This window comes from Mustela putorius, unplaced genomic scaffold, assembly GCF_011764305.1.
Source record: "Mustela putorius furo isolate JIRA1106 unplaced genomic scaffold, ASM1176430v1.1 tig00000868_pilon_pilon_pilon, whole genome shotgun sequence".
Classification (NCBI taxonomy): domain Eukaryota; kingdom Metazoa; phylum Chordata; class Mammalia; order Carnivora; family Mustelidae; genus Mustela; species Mustela putorius.
The window spans coordinates 2,527,032-2,545,508 of NW_025421502.1; the positions used below are offsets into that span (position 1 = coordinate 2,527,032).

Genomic DNA, 18,477 nt, shown 5'->3' on the forward strand with positions numbered 1-18,477 from the left:
TTTGTACTGTACATTTAAATACAATTAAAAGTGGTGGTTGAGGCTCATATTTAACTCCTATTTGCCATGTCTGACAATAAAGCATAGCTCGTCCAGGAAGAATGGCCCTCAACTGGAAAGGTTGACTTGGTAGTGTGTATACACTGTGCATCTGTGTGTGAATGTGTCTAGGGGTGTGTGTTGTATGTGTATGCACACATTTGTGCAGAGAAGTATGTGTGCATAGGTGTGCATGTGTGACGTTTTCACTGAAAGAAATCAGTTCTTCACAACCATTCTAGAAAACTATCAAGTCTCTTCTCTCAAAACAGAAATAAAAGTATCACAAAAAAGAAGTAAAAGTATCTCAATATATTCCTCTTTTATTTTTTGTATCCACTGATATAAACTGAATATAACATAATAAATACATGTGGTGCTTTAATTATAAGTACTTCTGATCATTTGACAAGAAGTCATCTGTGTTTTGCCACATACTCTTCCTGATAGGAAATTGTGTGCGAATCCCTCCTTTTTTATCATGTATTTCATACTAACATAAGTACTAAATTTTGATCTCTTCTTAATAGATTCCATTATCTCTTATCTCTTTCTGGATGTTGCACAAATTTGATACTAAATTCTGTACACTTTTATGTAAAGAAAAATTTTAGACCATCTGCAAAATAGAGATTGATGGTTTAACATTTAAAGAGTTTTTCAGTAAAGGGCACCGGAAGTTTTCTCTTTTCTTGCATGTCACAGAGCATAATGCTATAGCTTATTTAAATAGTACTGATACCAAACAATCACACAAATGTGAATAAATAGAAAAGCAAAATATTATATACCTGAATTAATTTCTTTAACCTTCTATGTTCTTCCCAGAAGCAGTTTCAGTATGATCTTCAGGTATAAAATACAAAAGAAAAAACCTCCCAGAAAGTCCAATTAAATTGGTGTAATTGCTTATAAACTCATTTGGTATTCATCTGTTTTATACAGTATGTTTTTCTTTTTGAGACCCTTAAGAACATTTATACTAAAATTATGGGATGTGTTCCTTTACCTAATAATATGTAAAGAAAATAGTAGATAATGTAGTATAAGAGAATGAATGTTAATTAATAGTTCTGTTTGGTAACCATAATGTAAGTTATCATACATGAGTTTCAATGAATGTTGACTATTACTGTTTAGTTTTCGATCCTTTAGTGCCCAAACTCAGTTGTATTTTCAAGTTGTCACTTGCCTACCTTGATTTTTCTCTGTGCACCCATTATAATACTTATCGACGCCTGAGCTGCTTTCACAATGTGGCTTCCATTGTGATATGATCTTTCTTTAAGGTCAACCCCAATATGTTAAAGCAAAGGAGTGATATGACCAAACACAATCTTCAACAGTAGCACTTTGAAAGAAAAGCAAAGGAGTAACACTTCGTCAAGAAACACAGTGTTTTCCTCTCAAACAATTGTGGAAAAGGTCTTTTGACATTCAGAATATAGTAAAGAATTCAGTTTGCCCATTTATAATTGGAGATGTGTTTTTTTAAAGAGGCCCAGATGTACCATTTAAAAAATATAAAGCATGCATCTCATCAGAAGATAGAGGTTTTGAATTGGATGCCTACTAAGCAAAGTGATGATGGCTTCTCAGAGAAAGACGGTCTATGTGTGACTTCAGGATCAAGAATAAAAGGAAAAAAATAAGTGTTCATAACAGAGAACAATTGGAAGCGGGGAACAGAATCCACCTTGAAGAGTGTGAAAATGTTTATATTTATTTCATACTCTAAACTTGATTTGAGCTCCACTGAAGCAGTTCTTTGGTGGCTAATGTGCCACAGCCAAAGGACCCAAGTCTGTTTTATCATTCCACTGTCAGAGACATGGTACTAGCCTGTATGACGGTAGAATTGATTATTATTTTTGTCAGATATCACAGTGTCTTTCACGTTCATCCTCAGTGGCTCTTTATTTTCAAGTCTGTATCTCCACATAGACGTGCTGCAATATAGAAACATTAGCTACGAAGGGGTTTAAGGCATCTCTGTTTCTATTTTCTGCATACCTACAGATAAACAACAAAGCCAACGTGGTAACCAGCCCCAAAGAAAATATTCCTACCCCGGCGCTGGTATACCTGGACTCTTTGTAACCCTTCTTAAGTTCTTTATTGTTTTTGTTGTTTCTCTCATTTGCTTTCACTCTATAGATACATATATTATATAAGTACTTTATTTTGTTGGGTTTTGTTTTGCTTACAAAGATAATGAGAAAAGTTCATTTCGTTTCTTTTTTGTTGTTGTTGTTAAGGTAGTTGCCAAGCAGTGTGTTTCTAACATGAGATGATCTCATTTCATTGTCGAACATTATTCTGATAGCTGTGGTCTCTATAGTTGAAACTGTTGCATGCTGCTTTATAATACAGTAGAATGCGCTTTGGTTGCTCTTAGCTCTTCTTCTGATGGTAGCGCTAGATGATGCAAAAAACGGTTTCCTCCTTTCATGATAGAAATATTGGCATCAAGGAGAGCTAAGGGGATTATTGCTAGACAACAGTAATGTAGACCTTATTCAGAGTTCCCATTCCCTCTTACTAAAAGACAGCAGGGCTTTGTAAGACCTCACTTTTTGAGATAAAGAGGCATTGGGTAATTCTGAGCTTCTTGTTTGCTGTTTAAATGATCACTGTTTCACTTTAATCCAAAGAATGAAGTGTATAGCAGAGAGCTTTGAATGATCAGTGGAAACGAGTTTTGCCCCTTTTAATCAATTCACACTATTGACAACTAAATCATTTTAATACTTTGAGACAGTGTTATGTTAAAAGTCAAGATTTGAATACTGGCATTCAGTACTCTGAGTTCCATAATGGTTTGTTCAAACTATTATATGTTTTGATACAGGTTTTCTGAAGTAGTTCTGATTTTTTACTATCCTCTGTACTGTTAATTTTTAATGAATAAAAAAATAGTAAGGGATTATTTCACTTGGGTTAACCAGAAGGTTCAGTTTAAAAACACTTAAAGGAAAAAGGACATATCAAGACAGTGTTATCTATGAGTAGAAAACAATGTCAATCACACCTCTCGCCAGGGAAAGGAAGAAAGGAAGCAGCAATTGTGTTCTTTGTTATGGCATAAACCGTGGTGAAGAGGAGATCCTAGAGGACAGAAGAATGCTTATAGTAGGAAAAAATTTTCAGTGGGCTGCAGTAACTCTCAGTTACCAAGACATCATGCAATGAAAGTGCCAAGCATGCCAATAATATATGGACACTGAATCTTTTTTAACATCAGTCATTTGAGTGTTATTTTCCACTTGGGGATGTTTCTTCAAATCTCTGGTAGAAAGCAGAAAGGAATAATATTTTCTTCTTAGTAAAGCATGACTTTACAAGCAAATCTGTATATGTAGTCCATAAAGCTAAAATTTATTTTTTAGGTATAAATTAGCATGGCATTTAATAGCAGTTATGTCTCAGATTATAGTGATTATATGATTAGTCCTAGAATCCTTTAAATGAACCTTTTCACTATTCCATAGAATTGCTAATGGACTTTGGAAATACATTCTTTAGGATAGCCTTTTTTTTTTTTTAAAGCAAGGCACAGTGTTCTAGATTTTCAGAGTATATATCTGTGTATTAACTATACATTACTAACTATAGTGATGACATCATAATCCATTCTCAAAGATGCACCTGAAAAAAATTCCTCAGAAAGGATTCAAGATCATTTTAAAGAGTTCTAATCTCCAATGTTCTTGGTCCATTTTCTATTAGGACACACATTAACAGCCTACTCACTAAAGAAAAAAGGAAAGTTCTGTTTCAGAACTTTGTGAAACAGTGAGTGCCTCTTTAGGTCTCCAAACTTCAAAGCCTTGTCTGTGTACCGATCACGAATAAGGTCTTTTGCATGCTGCTGCTGTGTACTGAGGTATCCTATCTCATGGGCTCATCAGGGAGATCTTTCATCAGTGGTCTTGTCAGCTGCTACCTCTGACAGTAGTTAACATCGCTTATGCTCTTGTCACTATTTAGTTTTGTCAGCTGGCTCACTCTGCTCTGTCCCTCACACTAGTAAGAATGTACTTACCAATGCGAACTGTTACTTTCTCTATTTTGTTCTCACTCAGGAGCCCCAAACTACTGTAATCCACAACCCTGATGGAAACAAGGTATTCAGAAAGAATCAACATCATCTTGCTTTAACAAGATGACACATTTCATCAAATATCCAAAGCAAAATTCATTATCTAAATACGGGAAAGAAAATTCTTACCCTTTTTCTACCATACTTTTTTTTTGCGGGGGGGGGGGGACCTCATTTATCTAGAATTTTACACATATTTCTTTCAAAACAAAAATGAATGACATCTTGAAAAAGAAATGAATGGAACCATTAGCCAGTAAAAGTCGGGTTAAGCAAAGTCTTTATGTCAAGATGACTGTGTATCTTAAGCAATTCCATCTGGTCTTTTTTTTTTTTTTTTTTTTTTCCTTCTCCATGCCCGTTTGTGCATTGTACTTTAGTTATATTCTGCATGAAATTTTAGAATTTCTTGCTATCTCATTTCACTGTCTTCAAAAAAATCAACTTGAGTTCATTAGTGTTTGTTTAAATTTAATGTTGCTTTTGAGTTTTATCTATTCTGTTGTCATAGTGCTTTTTCTGTTAATTCCCTGTTGGTGTTGTTTTTGTTGTTTGGCATGAAATTGAGGATAATCAGGAGGTTTCAGTTCTTATGAAATGTTTGTTTTTGTTGAGTTATATGCATTTCAGTAACATATTTAACCACTTATGCTGAAAGAAGACTGTAATGTTTTCTGTCTGTTATAGATTGTGTAGCATGTTAACTAAATAATAGTACTTGTGTACATGTCTACAGGATGAAAGGAGACATTTTCTGAACATATTCCATGTTTCCAGTTTACTAACTCTCATATATTATTGTATCTCTAAGGGAAGGAAAAAAATATTTCATCGATTTTTCTCAAATACTAAATATAGTCACAGGTCTAATTTCTCCTTACTCTTATCAACAATGTTTAAGTCTTAGAGAACACATTTCCTCTGGTTTAACATTTAGTTGATCAATATTAAAATCATTAAAGTAAAAAAAAAAAAAAAGTCAAGTATTCTTTAATATGAGATGTGTTTTATGGTCATAACACAAAATATTTTAAGTCCCTAAAAGACATATAGGACTCACGAGCATCATATAGGAGAAAAACTTTTTAAAAATATCATTAGCAAATGAAAGACCAAGCATAACAGCTGGAGTGGATACTTCAATAGTTCTAGCTATATCATTTGTAAGAGTTGCTGCATGACATTTCTGCTTACATGAATTCATTTACTTTTACAGTGCATGGGTTTACCTTCATCTTGAGTTTAAATTTGAACACTAGGCCACATTAAGAAACGCATGAAGACTATTTGCTTTTGTTTTGTGTATATGGAGAGCTTCTGGATACACATTTAATTAGTCTGTCCCTTTGGCTTAAATATTATATATAATATTTATATAAATTGATTGCTTTTTTGGTTATTGAATCTCTACAAGGACACTGATTGGTATCTGCATCATTTTCCAAAATCTGTTTTTCATCACTGAGCACATAGCTCTGGATTGGAAGTTTGTTTCCAACTTCTTTCAGCTCTAGCCTTTAATCATTTCAAGTAGATAATTGTGTTTTTCTTATGAATACTACTAAATTTCTTTGCTAAAAAATATTTTGTTAGCACATTATTAGTGGAAAAAATTTATCAAACCATTTTAAGAAACTGTATCTTAATACTGGCAGTTACAGTATCCTTTTAACTGTGCTTATTAATCTTCAACTTCATTTTTAGTTTTACAAAGAAATAGCTTTGTCTTTCCATTATGGGAGCGGGTTTCTTATTGATAACAGCCAGTTTCTAATTAAGAAGTGGATGAAAAAATCTAATTGTCCTTGAAAGTAAATTATTCATATAATTCCATTGCGCTGATCACAAACATGGAAATTCTTGTTAAAAGCAGTTTCAGGGCACCTGGGTGGCTCAGTTGGTTGAGTGACTGCCTTCAGCTCAGGTCATGAACCCAGAGTCCCAGGATCCAGTCCTGTATGAGGCTCCCAGCTCCATGGAGAGTCTGCTTCTGTATCTGACTTTCTCCCCTCTCATGCACTCTCTCTCTCTGAAATAAATAAATAAAACCTAAAAAAAAAAAAAAAAAAAAGCAAATTTCAGCATAATTCAGCTTAGTACCCCTAGCTTCCTGATCGAATTGATACAATGAAATGCTTTCTGTCTCTACACAAAAATAAGACAAATAGGCTGTGAATTCAGTGCTTGATATAGTTCCTTATACAAAGATGGGGTTATTTACTTTTAATTAATTGGTAAGAGAAATTGATCTATTTTAGGGTCAAATTCATTTGGCTAATATATTCAATTCTGATAAATATATAGAAAAAGCACACCCTATGGGGCACTGTAACCAAATATGGCCTTACACAGCTCTTAAAATAAGTTGCATACTTTGGCTGCTTCTACAAATAACCTACATTTATCATACTTCAGAGTAGGCCACCAGAGCACTCCCTTTTTGAAGCGTTTGCAGCATTTGGCATTTTATTTCTGTTAAAACCACATAATGTACTTGTCCATCTGCATGTCAATATATGTACACAGCTTGCTGATGAATTTTGCATGATATGTTTATCACTTGCCAATTTTAAGAAGAAAAAAAGTGAAGTTTTCCATTGTTTGCAACTTAACACATGTTTTCTTCTCGGCAGGAGTCAACTGAGAGTTCAAATACAACAATTGAGGATGAAGATGTGAAAGGTATGATTAAATCAGAAGTGGAAAATCCTAATTAGAGTTCCATATAAATCAGGAAAATAGTTGTTTCAAATAACGTTTGGGAACTAGGCCTCTTCTAAAAAACAAAAGTACTTTTCATACGTACACATTATTTTGATTATATATACAGATTTTTTCACATTATATTTTTTCTCTGTTTTGAAATATACACAAACATAGGACATTCGGGTACATTGTAATTTTAAACTAGTAATGACAGTCCTGGGACATAATATCAAATTATAAATGTTATCAGTTAGAAGGTAATATAAAATGTTTATCTATGTCTAGAAAACAGCATATGTTCAAGAACAGAGTATGGAAAGGACCATTGTTTAAAACCTTTAATGGTCTCAGTGAGTTCAACATTTGGCATCCTTTTTATCCTAGGGTTTTGTGCACTTTCCTAATATATTCTTGACCTCCATTCACTTGAGTTGCCCAGGTTCTTTTAGAAATATAAATGAGTCATTGCCAGCGTTTCTATGGACATCTCATTGCCTCTGCCTCTAAACATACTTTGACTTCTTTTTGGTCTGCTGGCTATTTTAGAAGGGTTAATTTTGCTTCAGTTGCTTTCACAGTTTTGTGTTCTCATTTTCGTAATTCTGTGTATATAACTACAATTTCTACTGGCCATTTGTCGAGAAGCCATTCCAAAAAAAAAAAAAATGGTAAGAATAGAATGTTTAAAAAGTATTAAAGATCGGGGCGCCTGGGTGGCTCAGTCATTAAACGTCTGCCTTCAGCTCAGGTCATGATCCCAGGGTCCAGGGATAGAGCCCTGCACTCAGCGGGAAGCCTGCTTCTCCCTCTCCCACTCTCCTTGCTTGTGTCTCTCTCTTTCTCTCTGTTAAGTAAATAAATAAAATCTTTTTTAAAAAAGTATTAAAGATGTATTAAAGGAAAATAAGCATAAAACAAATTCAGAGAAATGTTTCATCAATAAACATTATTTGGAAAGATTATTTACCTAATAGTGTCAACATGGGCTTTCATTTTGTAGTGACATTAGTAAGACACAGTTTTGGAAAACTATATTCATGTTATAGAATAAAAAACCTGGAAACTCTCAGGTCAAGGAAACAGATCAGAAATTTAGGAAATAAAAATGCATATAGACTGCAAGTTACCAGTCACCTATGCTGACTTTTTCCTCTTTGGTTGAATAGAAGAGCTGACTCTATATATTAAAGTGTGTTCTCTATTTATAATTTAGTGCACTGACCTAACTCTGCTAGAGGTAGTCAGTCATTTTTTTTTCCTCTTACAGTGGAAAGGTGGATAGCTATGTCAAGGATTTTATTTAGTAGGTCTGTTCATCTCGCTCTTGCCCCAGAGCTAAAATTTGAACAGAAGTAATTTTATGAATCATTGATGCTAGTCACATTAGATAAAGAGATTTTTTAACCAAATAAGCAGATATGCCATTTAGCTTTCTCAGTGATTCAGAAAGCATCATCTTTGTAAGTATTTTGGATTCATTAGCTCTTTCAGCCATAAATGTATAAAAAAAACCATAAAAATGTTTATATGACTTTATACATTCTTCTCTTGAGCAAGAATCAGGGGAAATAAACCTGTGCATTATCCACTAGAAAGACTGAATCTTTAAACAGCTGAATAGTATTATAGCTGAATAGTATTATAATAGCAACACCTCACGATGTGCAATTAGTCCTAATAAACATATTCCTTGGTGATCACAAGCAGGGTTTTAATAAGTGGTCTTTCTCACCTGAATTGGACTCTTTACTAAGTTTTGATTTGGGATGATCACTGTTAATGCATGTAAATATCAACATATAAACAATCCCTGTCAGCCCTACCTTATAGTTTATAATCTTTTTTGATGAAATAAAATTGTATCAGCACCTCTCAGAAAACAGTTCTCTCCATATCACAACAATGATACTGGTTTCCTTTGCCTCTGGGATTCCACAAATTGAGATAGTATTTGTCTTTATGAATATAGGCTACACACACCAAATATTAGCAAAATTAAAGCATAATACTGAGATGAAAAGAAATGTCCAGTTGATTACTGACCCCAAAATGTTTTTATTTATTTCTTTGAACTCAGTGAATAAGTTATTGAAGTTTTTGCTTAATTTTCTTTGCGTGAATGTGGCCACAGAATCACAGATATAGCACATTAGGCATCGTTTGTGTTCTCTAAGACCCACACAGCTCTTTGGTGGCTGACCTTTTTTAATATTGAATGATGTCAGAAACCTGTCAGACTAGAAGATACTTTAAAAAATCACTGAGGCCATTGTTCTGACTCCAAAACAAGCATTAAATAAAACTGTCATTAAAAAAAAAAAAAACTGTCATAAATATTTTTAATGTATTTATTGTGCTGGTGATGTGCTTATATGGGAATCTCTTCATTAATCAGGACACAGTCCATCAGAAAGACCCTAATTGATTTCTGCATTTATATGACTGTGCTCTTTTCTCTTTACCTCAGAGTTTGCTATATATAGCTCTGGGTAGCTTGGTAGAGAGTGTTTTTTGACTAGCTCTGTTAGAAGCCAAATTACCTGTTATCTAAGCTCTAGGAACTCAAAAAAGACATCAGTTATATAACCTGACCAAAGCCACAGCATCTCTACAAAGCCGTATCCTATGTACAAAATTTCCTGTCTTTCTTCCACATATACTTTCCAATCCTTTCCCTTCTGTATACTACTTTGTTATTAGGGTAAAAGACCAGACTTCAGGATATATTCTTAAATGCATATTCCCCTAGCATGCTCCTGCATTCAGTCACCTGCTCCATCCATTCCTGCTGGCTGTCCCACATAACCCCTACACCTAGACTTCTATTGTTTCATAGTAGCATATGATCCCTGGAATACCGTAGTACATGCTCCCATAGTACATGCTTCCATGCCAATGGAGTACACATTCTGTCTGATCCCCAAGGACCAACCTGGAAGTGACAGTTCTACACACTCTCTTCTGTAAAGAAACACACTAGGAGAATATTAACACATCAGAGTGATCTAGACAAGGGGAGAAATGAAAATCAACAGGAGAATACCTTTTGTTGGCCTTTTCAGGGACAAAAAAGGTAGGCCAGCCACTCTTAAGGAAGAAGAAAGTATTAGTCATAGTAGATGAGTGATCCTTCACATTCAGGGAACCTGGAGCACCTAGAGAGCCAGAATTTGTAGAAAACTCATTTTCTTTGAGTTCTCCCTGTTAGTTTCCATTCAGAAAGGCCTTTAGTTTTCATAAGGCCCCAATCTATGTGTTATTCTTTGAACTGTATGTAGGCTACCTCAGTTTTTTCATTCAGCAGATATTTATTGAATGGCTAACTGTTTGAGCTCCACATCTTTTCTTGGTGACTAGTCTTATTCAAGAGCTTTCATCAACTCAAGAGTCAAGATGTTCTTCTGTACACTTTACATGAAGCTTTTATGCTGTAATTTATGCTGTTTCTCTCAGCTAATTCAATAAATATCAATAAATTTGACTTTAAAAACTGAGACCCAAGATAAATGTGTTTTATTTTTAAAAGTCCTTTTTCATTTTTAAAAAAAACTTTAGCATTTAGCTATAACTACAATTCCCTTCCTAAGCTCACAGTCCTCCTAAGGGATTGTTTTACAATTTTTCTTTTTTAAAAGCTTCTTAAGTTCACTGTTTTCTCTTTCCAAGCCAACGTGGACTTCCTAGTGTGGACCTCTTGAGCCATTTCTTAATTTTGTCCTATATTCAAAAACCAAATATTATCTCTAACTCTATGTCTGTAACTCAGCAGGAAATTCCGTGTAATGGAAAGACCGTAATGGCTTAAAAATAAATGGGAGTTGCAATGAGGCATAGCTATGACCATAGAAGCACTGTGCAGTAAAAACAGCTTTACGCACCCAAAAACAAACAAAAACTTTCCTATTAGAATTCACTAGTGTTTCCAAAACACAGATTTTTAGGTCTAAAATTGTTGAAGTAGTCATTTCATTTTAGGTACATTTCTAGTAAAACAATTACTTTTAGATGGCAACACTTAACATTGCGGCTCTCTATGAGTACGGGGGTCCTTAAAGCTAATGATACATAGCAATGGTCCTCTCAGCACTATATACATTTGAAGACTGTCCTTTGGTTTGTGGCTGTAGCCACAGTTTGCAGGGCCTGTCGCTGTATGCCACAATGTCTCTCCACCTCATAACCTGCCAGCACCATTGCCCAGAGCCAGCTACTTCTTCCTGATGGGTATGCATCAGTTTGGTCCTTCTGCTGCTCTTCCCTAGACTTCCAGAGTTGTGCAACACCTATCGAAGTTGGGCTCCTCTGTGCCCTTATGTCATCTCTGTTATACCTCCTGCTTCCAGCGTCTCATTGCTTACAACTCACTATTGAGTAGCTGCTTGGATCTCTTGCTGCATTTCGTTTTTCCTTACAGTGGAGCTTTGTGCAACAAGCAGAAATGTATTGCTTTGAGCAGGACTGGGTATGGGGACTTCATTCCGGTTTATCCTCTTTTTCTTTTGCTGACAAATAGATGATAATGAGATTGCATTGTTTGCAAAAGGCCCAATTAAGGGTAAGGGTTGACACCCTTAGCATTTCAGTGGGGCCGTTTTGATGACATCTGGATATAAAGGCCTTGGCTCATCTGCAGAATCATGTGGTTAATGAGCTTTTTGTGTATATCTTTGTGAATCTGTACATTAGTGGACAGTGTGATGACTAAATACTCAGATTCAACTATTCTTACGTTCTGTGTTCAATGAAAACCTTCACTGCTGGGTAGAATTCCCTGAGGCAGATGATCACATATTACCAGTCTTCTTCAGATCCCTTTGTGGTTTGTAACTCAGCATTTGTCCTGCATGCCTTTCTCTCTTCAAAAGAATCTGCATATCAAGAAACTTCTGGTTATTTTATTTAAGAACCTTTGATAATTATGTCATTCCATTCGCTTAAAACTGTCTTAGAAGACCTGTAGTGCAGTGCATAATAACTTCTTTCAGATTTCTAATCCAATTTTGATTTTTAAAAAGGTTTATTTGGAAAAATTCATGTCTGCATGTGTGTATCTGCCTGTTAATCTTTTAACTTTTAAATCAGGATCCATAACTTATAGAACTGAGGCAGAATTTATTCACTCTACCACCAATATAAAATAACTTCATTTCTCTTTATTTTTCTTTTTTTCTTTTTAAACCATACTTCAATAGTGAAAGACTCACTTCCTCTTTTTTTTTTTTAAAGATTTTATTTATTTATTTGACAGATAGAGATCACAAGTAGGCAGAGAGGCAGGCAGAGAGAGAGAGAGGAGGAAGCAGGCTCCCTGCCGAACAGAGAGCCGATGTGGGGCCCAATCCCAGGACCCTGGAATCATGACCCAAGCTGAAGGCAGAGGCTTTAACCCACTGAGCCACCCAGGTGCCCCTTTATTTTTCTTTTTTACATTCCTTTATTTTACCTCCATACTCAGGTTTTTCCATTTACTCTTTGCCTCCTACTAGGTTTGACAAATCTTAAATTTGTCAATGATAACCTCTGGCTTCTTTGGCCATGCTGACAAAATACAGGGTCAAAACAGCTGCCACTCTCACTTAAAACAAAGTCCTAAATCAAAATGAACAAAACCAACTAACAAAAACATGTAGCTACTCATTTTATCATTAAGAAAACACGGGTTCATCCTATATTAATAAATTTTCTCAGTTCAAAGTTTCTTTTTTAGCAAGTTTGAAAAATTCTATATACTTTTAGAGAATAATGGAGCATTATTTTATTAAATACTTCATAAATTCTAAATCACGTATACTCTAAAACTCCTCCCATCAATTTCCCAATCTTTTTTATTATTAGGTAAAAATCTTGGTATTTACAAAACATGCTTTTTATAATGTTTGTATTGAGACTAGGCTACAGGTTTAGTATATTTACTGACAAAGACTTGTGACATAGAAAACATATTAATGTACTGTATTTTGGTCAGGTTTGGTTCTCTCATAAGAAAAAAATGTAATTTGTTTTAACATACTTTACCAATACTTATATTTAAAATGACCAAGATCAAGGACCTAGATCAAGGCAAAACTTGTTAATTGAATTAGCAGTTGGCTTTCAAAACTGAAGCATAAAAATATATGCTAATTGCTGTATTTTTTTATATTATTTTTTGAAAACAGATGAACTCCTATTTAAATTTTATTTTTACTTTCTCCGTATTTGGGATTTTTTTTTTGGTATTTTTAAAAATTTTTATTTTATTTTTATTCCAGTATAGTTAACATACAGTGTTTTATTAGTTTCAGGTGTACACTACAGTGATTTAACAATTCCATACATCACCCAATGCTCAACACAAATGCCCTCCTTAATCCCCATCACCTATGTCACCTCTCCCCCATCCACCTCCCCTCTGGTAACCATCAGTTTGTTCTCTATAGTTAAGACTCTGTTTCTTCATTTCTTTCCCCCCACCCCTATTTGTTCCTTTGCTCATTTGTTTTGTTTCTTAAATCACACATATGAGTGAAATCATGTGGTATTTTTCTTTCTCTGATCACTTAGCATTATATTCTCCAGCTCCATTTGCATGTCATTGCAAATGGCAAATTTCATTCTTTTTTATGGCTGAATAATATTCCTTTGTTTGTCTGTGTATATACATTCACCACATCTTCTCTATCTTTTCATCTATTGATGAACACTTAGACCACTTCCATTATTTGGCTCTACTGAATAATGCTGCAGTAAACATAGGGGTGCATGCATCCCTTTGAATTACTGTTTTGTATTCTTTGAATAAATACCCAGTAGTGTGATTACTGGATCTTGAGGTAGTTCTATTTTTAACTTTTTGAGGAACCTCCATACTGTTTTCTATGGTGTCTGCACCAGTTTACATTGCCACCAACAGTGCATGAGATTTCCTCTCTCCCCATCCTTGTCAATACTTGTTCCTTTTGCCCTTTTTTTTTTTTTTTTTTTTTTAGCCATTCTGATAGGTACAAGATGATACCTCATTGCAGTTTTGATTTCCATTTCCCTGGTGATAAGTGATGTTGAGCAGCTTCTCATGTGTCTGTTGGCCTTCTGTCTTCTCCAGAGGAATGTCTGTTCATATATTCTGCCCATTTTTATTTGGATTATTTGCTTTGGGGGTATTGAGTTGTATAAGTTCTTGATATATTTTGGATACTAATCCTTTACCAGATATGTCATTTGCAAATATCTTTTCCTGTTCTGTCGGTTGTTGTTTAGTTTTTTTTTATTGTTTCCTTCACTGTGCAGAAGTGTTTTATTTTGATATAATCCTAATAGGTTTGGGTTTTTTTTGTTTGTTTGTTTGTTTGTTTGTTTTTTTGCTTTTATTTCCCTTGCCTCAGGAGACATATCTAGAAAATTGTTGCAATAGCTGATGTCAGAAAATTACTACCTGTGCTCTCAACTCGGAATTTATGGTCTTAGGTCTCACATTTAGGTCTTTAATACATTTTGAGTTTATTTTTGTGTTTGCTATAAGAAAGTGATCCAGTTTCATTCTTTTGCATGTTGCTGCCCAGTTTTCCCAACACTGTTTATTGAAAATACTATATTTTTCTCAGTGGATATTCTTTCCTGCTTTGTAAAAGATTAATTGACCATGTGATTATAGGGTTCATTTCCAGGTTTTCTATTCTGTTCTATTGATCTATGTGTCTGTTTTTGTGCTAGTACCAAACTGTTTTGATTACTACAGCTTTATAATATAACTTGAAGTCTGTATTTGGGACTTCTAACTTTTTCTTTTTCAAAATTGCTTGAGCTACTTGGGGTCTTTGTAGTTCAGTATAAATTTGGGGGGGGGTTTGTTACAGTTTTGTGAAAAATGCTCTTGGTATTTTGATAGGCACTGCATTAAATCTGTAGATTGCTTTGGGCAGTATAGACATTTCAACAATACTTGTTCTTCCAATCCCTGAGCATGGAGTATCTATTTCTCTGTGTTACCTTCAGTTTCTTTCATCAGTGTTTTATAATTTTCAAAATATAGGTTTTTCACCTCTCTGGTTAGGTTTATTCATTAGTATTTTGGTGCAATTGTAAATGGGATTGCTTTATTAATTTTTCTTTCTGCTGCTTCATTGTTAGTGTATAGAAATGTAACAGATTTCTGTAAGTTGAATTTGTATCCTGCAACTTTACTGAATTCATTGATCAGTTCTGTTAGTTTTTTGGTGGAGTCTTAAAGGTTTTCTGTGTGTAATATCATGTCATCTACAGATAGTTAGATTTTTACTTATTTCTTACCAATGTTCATGCCTTTTCTTTCTTTTTGTTATCTAATCACTATGGCTAGGACTTCCAGCACAATGTTGAATAAAAGTATTGAGTGGACATCCTTGTCTTGTTCCTGACCTTAAGGGAGAAGCTCTGTTTTTCCCCATTAAGTATGATGTTCAGTGTGGGTTTTCCATATATGGTCTTTCTTATGTTGAGGTATGTTCTCTCTAAACCTACTTTGTTGAGGGTTTTTATCATGAATGGATGTTGTACTTTGTAAAATGCTTATCTGCATTTATTGAAATGATTGTTTTAATCCTGAAATATGCTTTTAATCCTTTTTCTTATCGATGTGGCATATCACATTGATTGATTTGCAACTGTTGAACCACCATCCTTACATCCCAGGAATATATCTCATTTGATTGTGGTTAATGATTATTTTAATGTATTGTTGGACTCAGTTTGCTAGTATTTTGAGGATTTTTGCACCTATGTTCATCACACACATTGGCTTGTACTTCCTCTCTTTCTTCCTCTTTCTTTTTTTTTTTTTTCCAAAGATTTTATTTATTTGTCAGAGAGAGAGATATAGAGAGAGAGCACAAGCTGGGGAAATGGGAGGGAGAAGCAGGCTCCTCCTCCTCAGCAGGGAGCCTGATGTGGGACTCAATCCCAGGACCCAGAGATCATGACCTGAGCTGAAGGCAGACGCTTAACCAACTGAGCCACCCAGACGCCCTTCCTTTTTTTTTTTTCCTTTAATTTCTTTTCTTTTTTTTTTCTTCTTTCTTTTGTGGTGTCTTTATCTAGTTTTGATATCATGGTGATACAGGCTACATAGAATGAATTTGAGAATTTTCCTTCTCTGTTTTTGGAATAGTTTGAGTACAATAGGTATTAACTCCTCTTTAAATGTTTAGTAGAATTCACCTATGAAGCTATCTGTTCCTGGATTTTTGTTCATTGGGAGTTCTTTTATTGCTTATTCAATTTCCTTGCTGATAATTGGTCTTTTCAGATTTTCTCTTTCTTCCTGGTTTAGCTTTGGGAGGTCAAATGTTTCTAGGCATGTATCCATTTCTTCTTGGTTGTCTAATTTGTTGGCATGTAGTATTTCATAATATTCTCTTATAGTTTGTATTGCATTGGTGTTGGTTGTTATCTCTTCTTTCACTGGTGATTTTGCTTATTTTGAGTTCTCTCTCTCTCTTTTTGATGAGTCTGGCTTTTGTTCATCTTCTCAAAGAACCAGGTCTTGCTTTCATTGATCTGTTTCTCTGTTTTTTAAGTTTCTTTCTGCTCTCATCTTTATTATTTCCTTTATTCTGCTGGTTTCAGGTTTTATTTATTCTTTTTCTAGCTTCTTTAGGTGTAATGTTAGCTTGTTTATTTGAGATTTTTCTTGCTTCTTGAGGTTGTCCCGTATTACTATAAACTTCCCTCTTAGAACTACTTTTTCTGCATCCCAAAGGTTTTGGACCATTTTTGCTTTCATTTTCATTTCTTAATATGATTTCTTAATATGATTTCTTCTTTGATCAATTTCCAAATCATGATTAAACTACCATTTTTATAACTTTGAATTCATTTTAATATTTCAGAGTTTAAAAATCTAACAAATACTATTCTTAGATATTTATGTGGAAGTTAAAAGAGGTAATGAGACTTACAATTTATGTAATTAAAAATTTTGTAGTCAACAAGATTTAATTTACATTATACTATAGTTGCATATATATTGAGTGTAAAACTTTATTTTTTCCATGTATCTCTATTTCCTGTTATCTAATAAAAATGGTCCAATTGAATAAGCAACTACATTTAAAGTTATGTGCAAGTTTTAATGTATTTTATTACTTTCCTCTGTCTCCTTTGCCTTTTTAGATTGTAATTTCATTACTTTTTTTAATGACTTAAAAAATTATTAGCAAGGATGTAATTGGAATCCAGAGTTTACACTGTTGTTTATAGTTCCTTTACCTAACTTACTTAGAGCAAGTTGTATAACTTTGTGCCTCAGCCTTCCTGGTTACCGAATTTAGATACTGAAATCAGTAATACAGAGTTGTAAGGCTTTTATCTACCCTACTTTAATGCAATACTACTAAGATTGTTATGAGGTCTTATATTTTTTATGTGTGAACAATTATACATTATAAAGTAATATATAATAAATATAGATAGTAATAATATAAATTATCCAAAGCAATTATAAAAAGACATTTAATTCAAAGTTGAATACAGGAATAAATTGCTGCAGTTTTGTGGAATATTATTACAATGGAAAAAAATTGTGTCTACCAGACTGTATATTCAAAATGTTATCATGGCACTAATAACTGTAAAATTAGTTCTTTAAATATATCCCACTAAGAATTATTATCAGGCTATATTTCATGTTTTTAAAATATCTTCAAATATATATATATAAAATATAAAATATCTACTATATAAAATTATTTTACTTCATATATTTCCATGCAGAAGTTAAATTACAACTATGTTTTTATTAGCTATGAATTATATAATTCTGAAATTATTTATTAGATTAAAATGCTTTAATAAAATACTATCTCCTTTGCTGAGTTTGTATTATTTTCTATCAATAACTATATCTAGAAATTATGTAAAATTATGTCTGTATTATTTAGTGATTCTTCTTATACATCAGTGAATCAGTAAAATGGCCTTTGTTGTTGGTGGTGATGGTGGTATGTACTTCTGCTCAGACCCCTTTGATTTGCGCAGAGGCATTAGGTGTAAAGTAGTCAAATAAATCTGACTCCTGGGCATTTTTACTATTTTACCTGATTACAGATCATTCAATTTCAGACCATGTTAGGTGGAAAACTAAGATATTACAAGAGCAAACAGAGAAGGCATTACTGAATGAGGATCTTGATAGAAGAGATTATGTAGAAGTAAAGGATTTTTTTTTTTTTTGCATTTGGAATAGTGGTATTTTCATTATTCAATTCAAATAGTCAATGAATATTCTGTGGGCACCTCTAATGTAAGTTTACTAAGTAGGCACTAGCCACATTTCTGGCCCTCATAAACAAGGCTAGAAAAGACAGAGATGATTCTGCATGATAATATACCTTCTTTGTTTCTGGCTGGTATTCAGATAATTCTAAAACAAGGAATAATGTTCATTAAATAAATATAAGGGCACAGAGTCATGTGTGAGCATCATAGAAAATTTCAGATGCTTGTAATACATGTAATTCCTTTTTTATTTTAAAGATTTATTTATTTGAGAGAGTGTGCATATATGTGCAGTTGCCCATGGGCACCTGTGAGTTGAGGGAGGCTCAGAGGGAGAGAATCTTCAAGCCCACTCCCAGCTGAGTACCTAGCCCAAGACAGGGCTGGATCATATGTAACAT

General features: G+C 33.9%; 1 protein-coding gene across 22 annotated transcripts in view; it reads left to right on the plus strand.

Annotated features, from left to right (window-relative positions):
- The window catches only part of CAMK2D (calcium/calmodulin dependent protein kinase II delta), a 323,815-nt gene that overhangs the window by 278,541 nt on the left and 26,797 nt on the right, over window positions 1-18,477 (plus strand). For 8 of the 22 annotated variants that reach the window (XM_013053958.2, XM_013053952.2, XM_013053957.2 and 5 more), the window contains exons 14-16: window positions 2,059-2,118; window positions 4,125-4,166; window positions 6,775-6,823. In XM_013053958.2, coding sequence (XP_012909412.1) covers window positions 2,059-2,118; window positions 4,125-4,166; window positions 6,775-6,823 — 151 coding nt within the window. The remainder of the gene's footprint in view (window positions 1-2,058; window positions 2,119-4,124; window positions 4,167-6,774; window positions 6,824-18,477) is intronic. The other 14 variants (XM_013053965.2, XM_013053960.2, XM_013053966.2 and 11 more) reach the window with 2 other exon arrangements.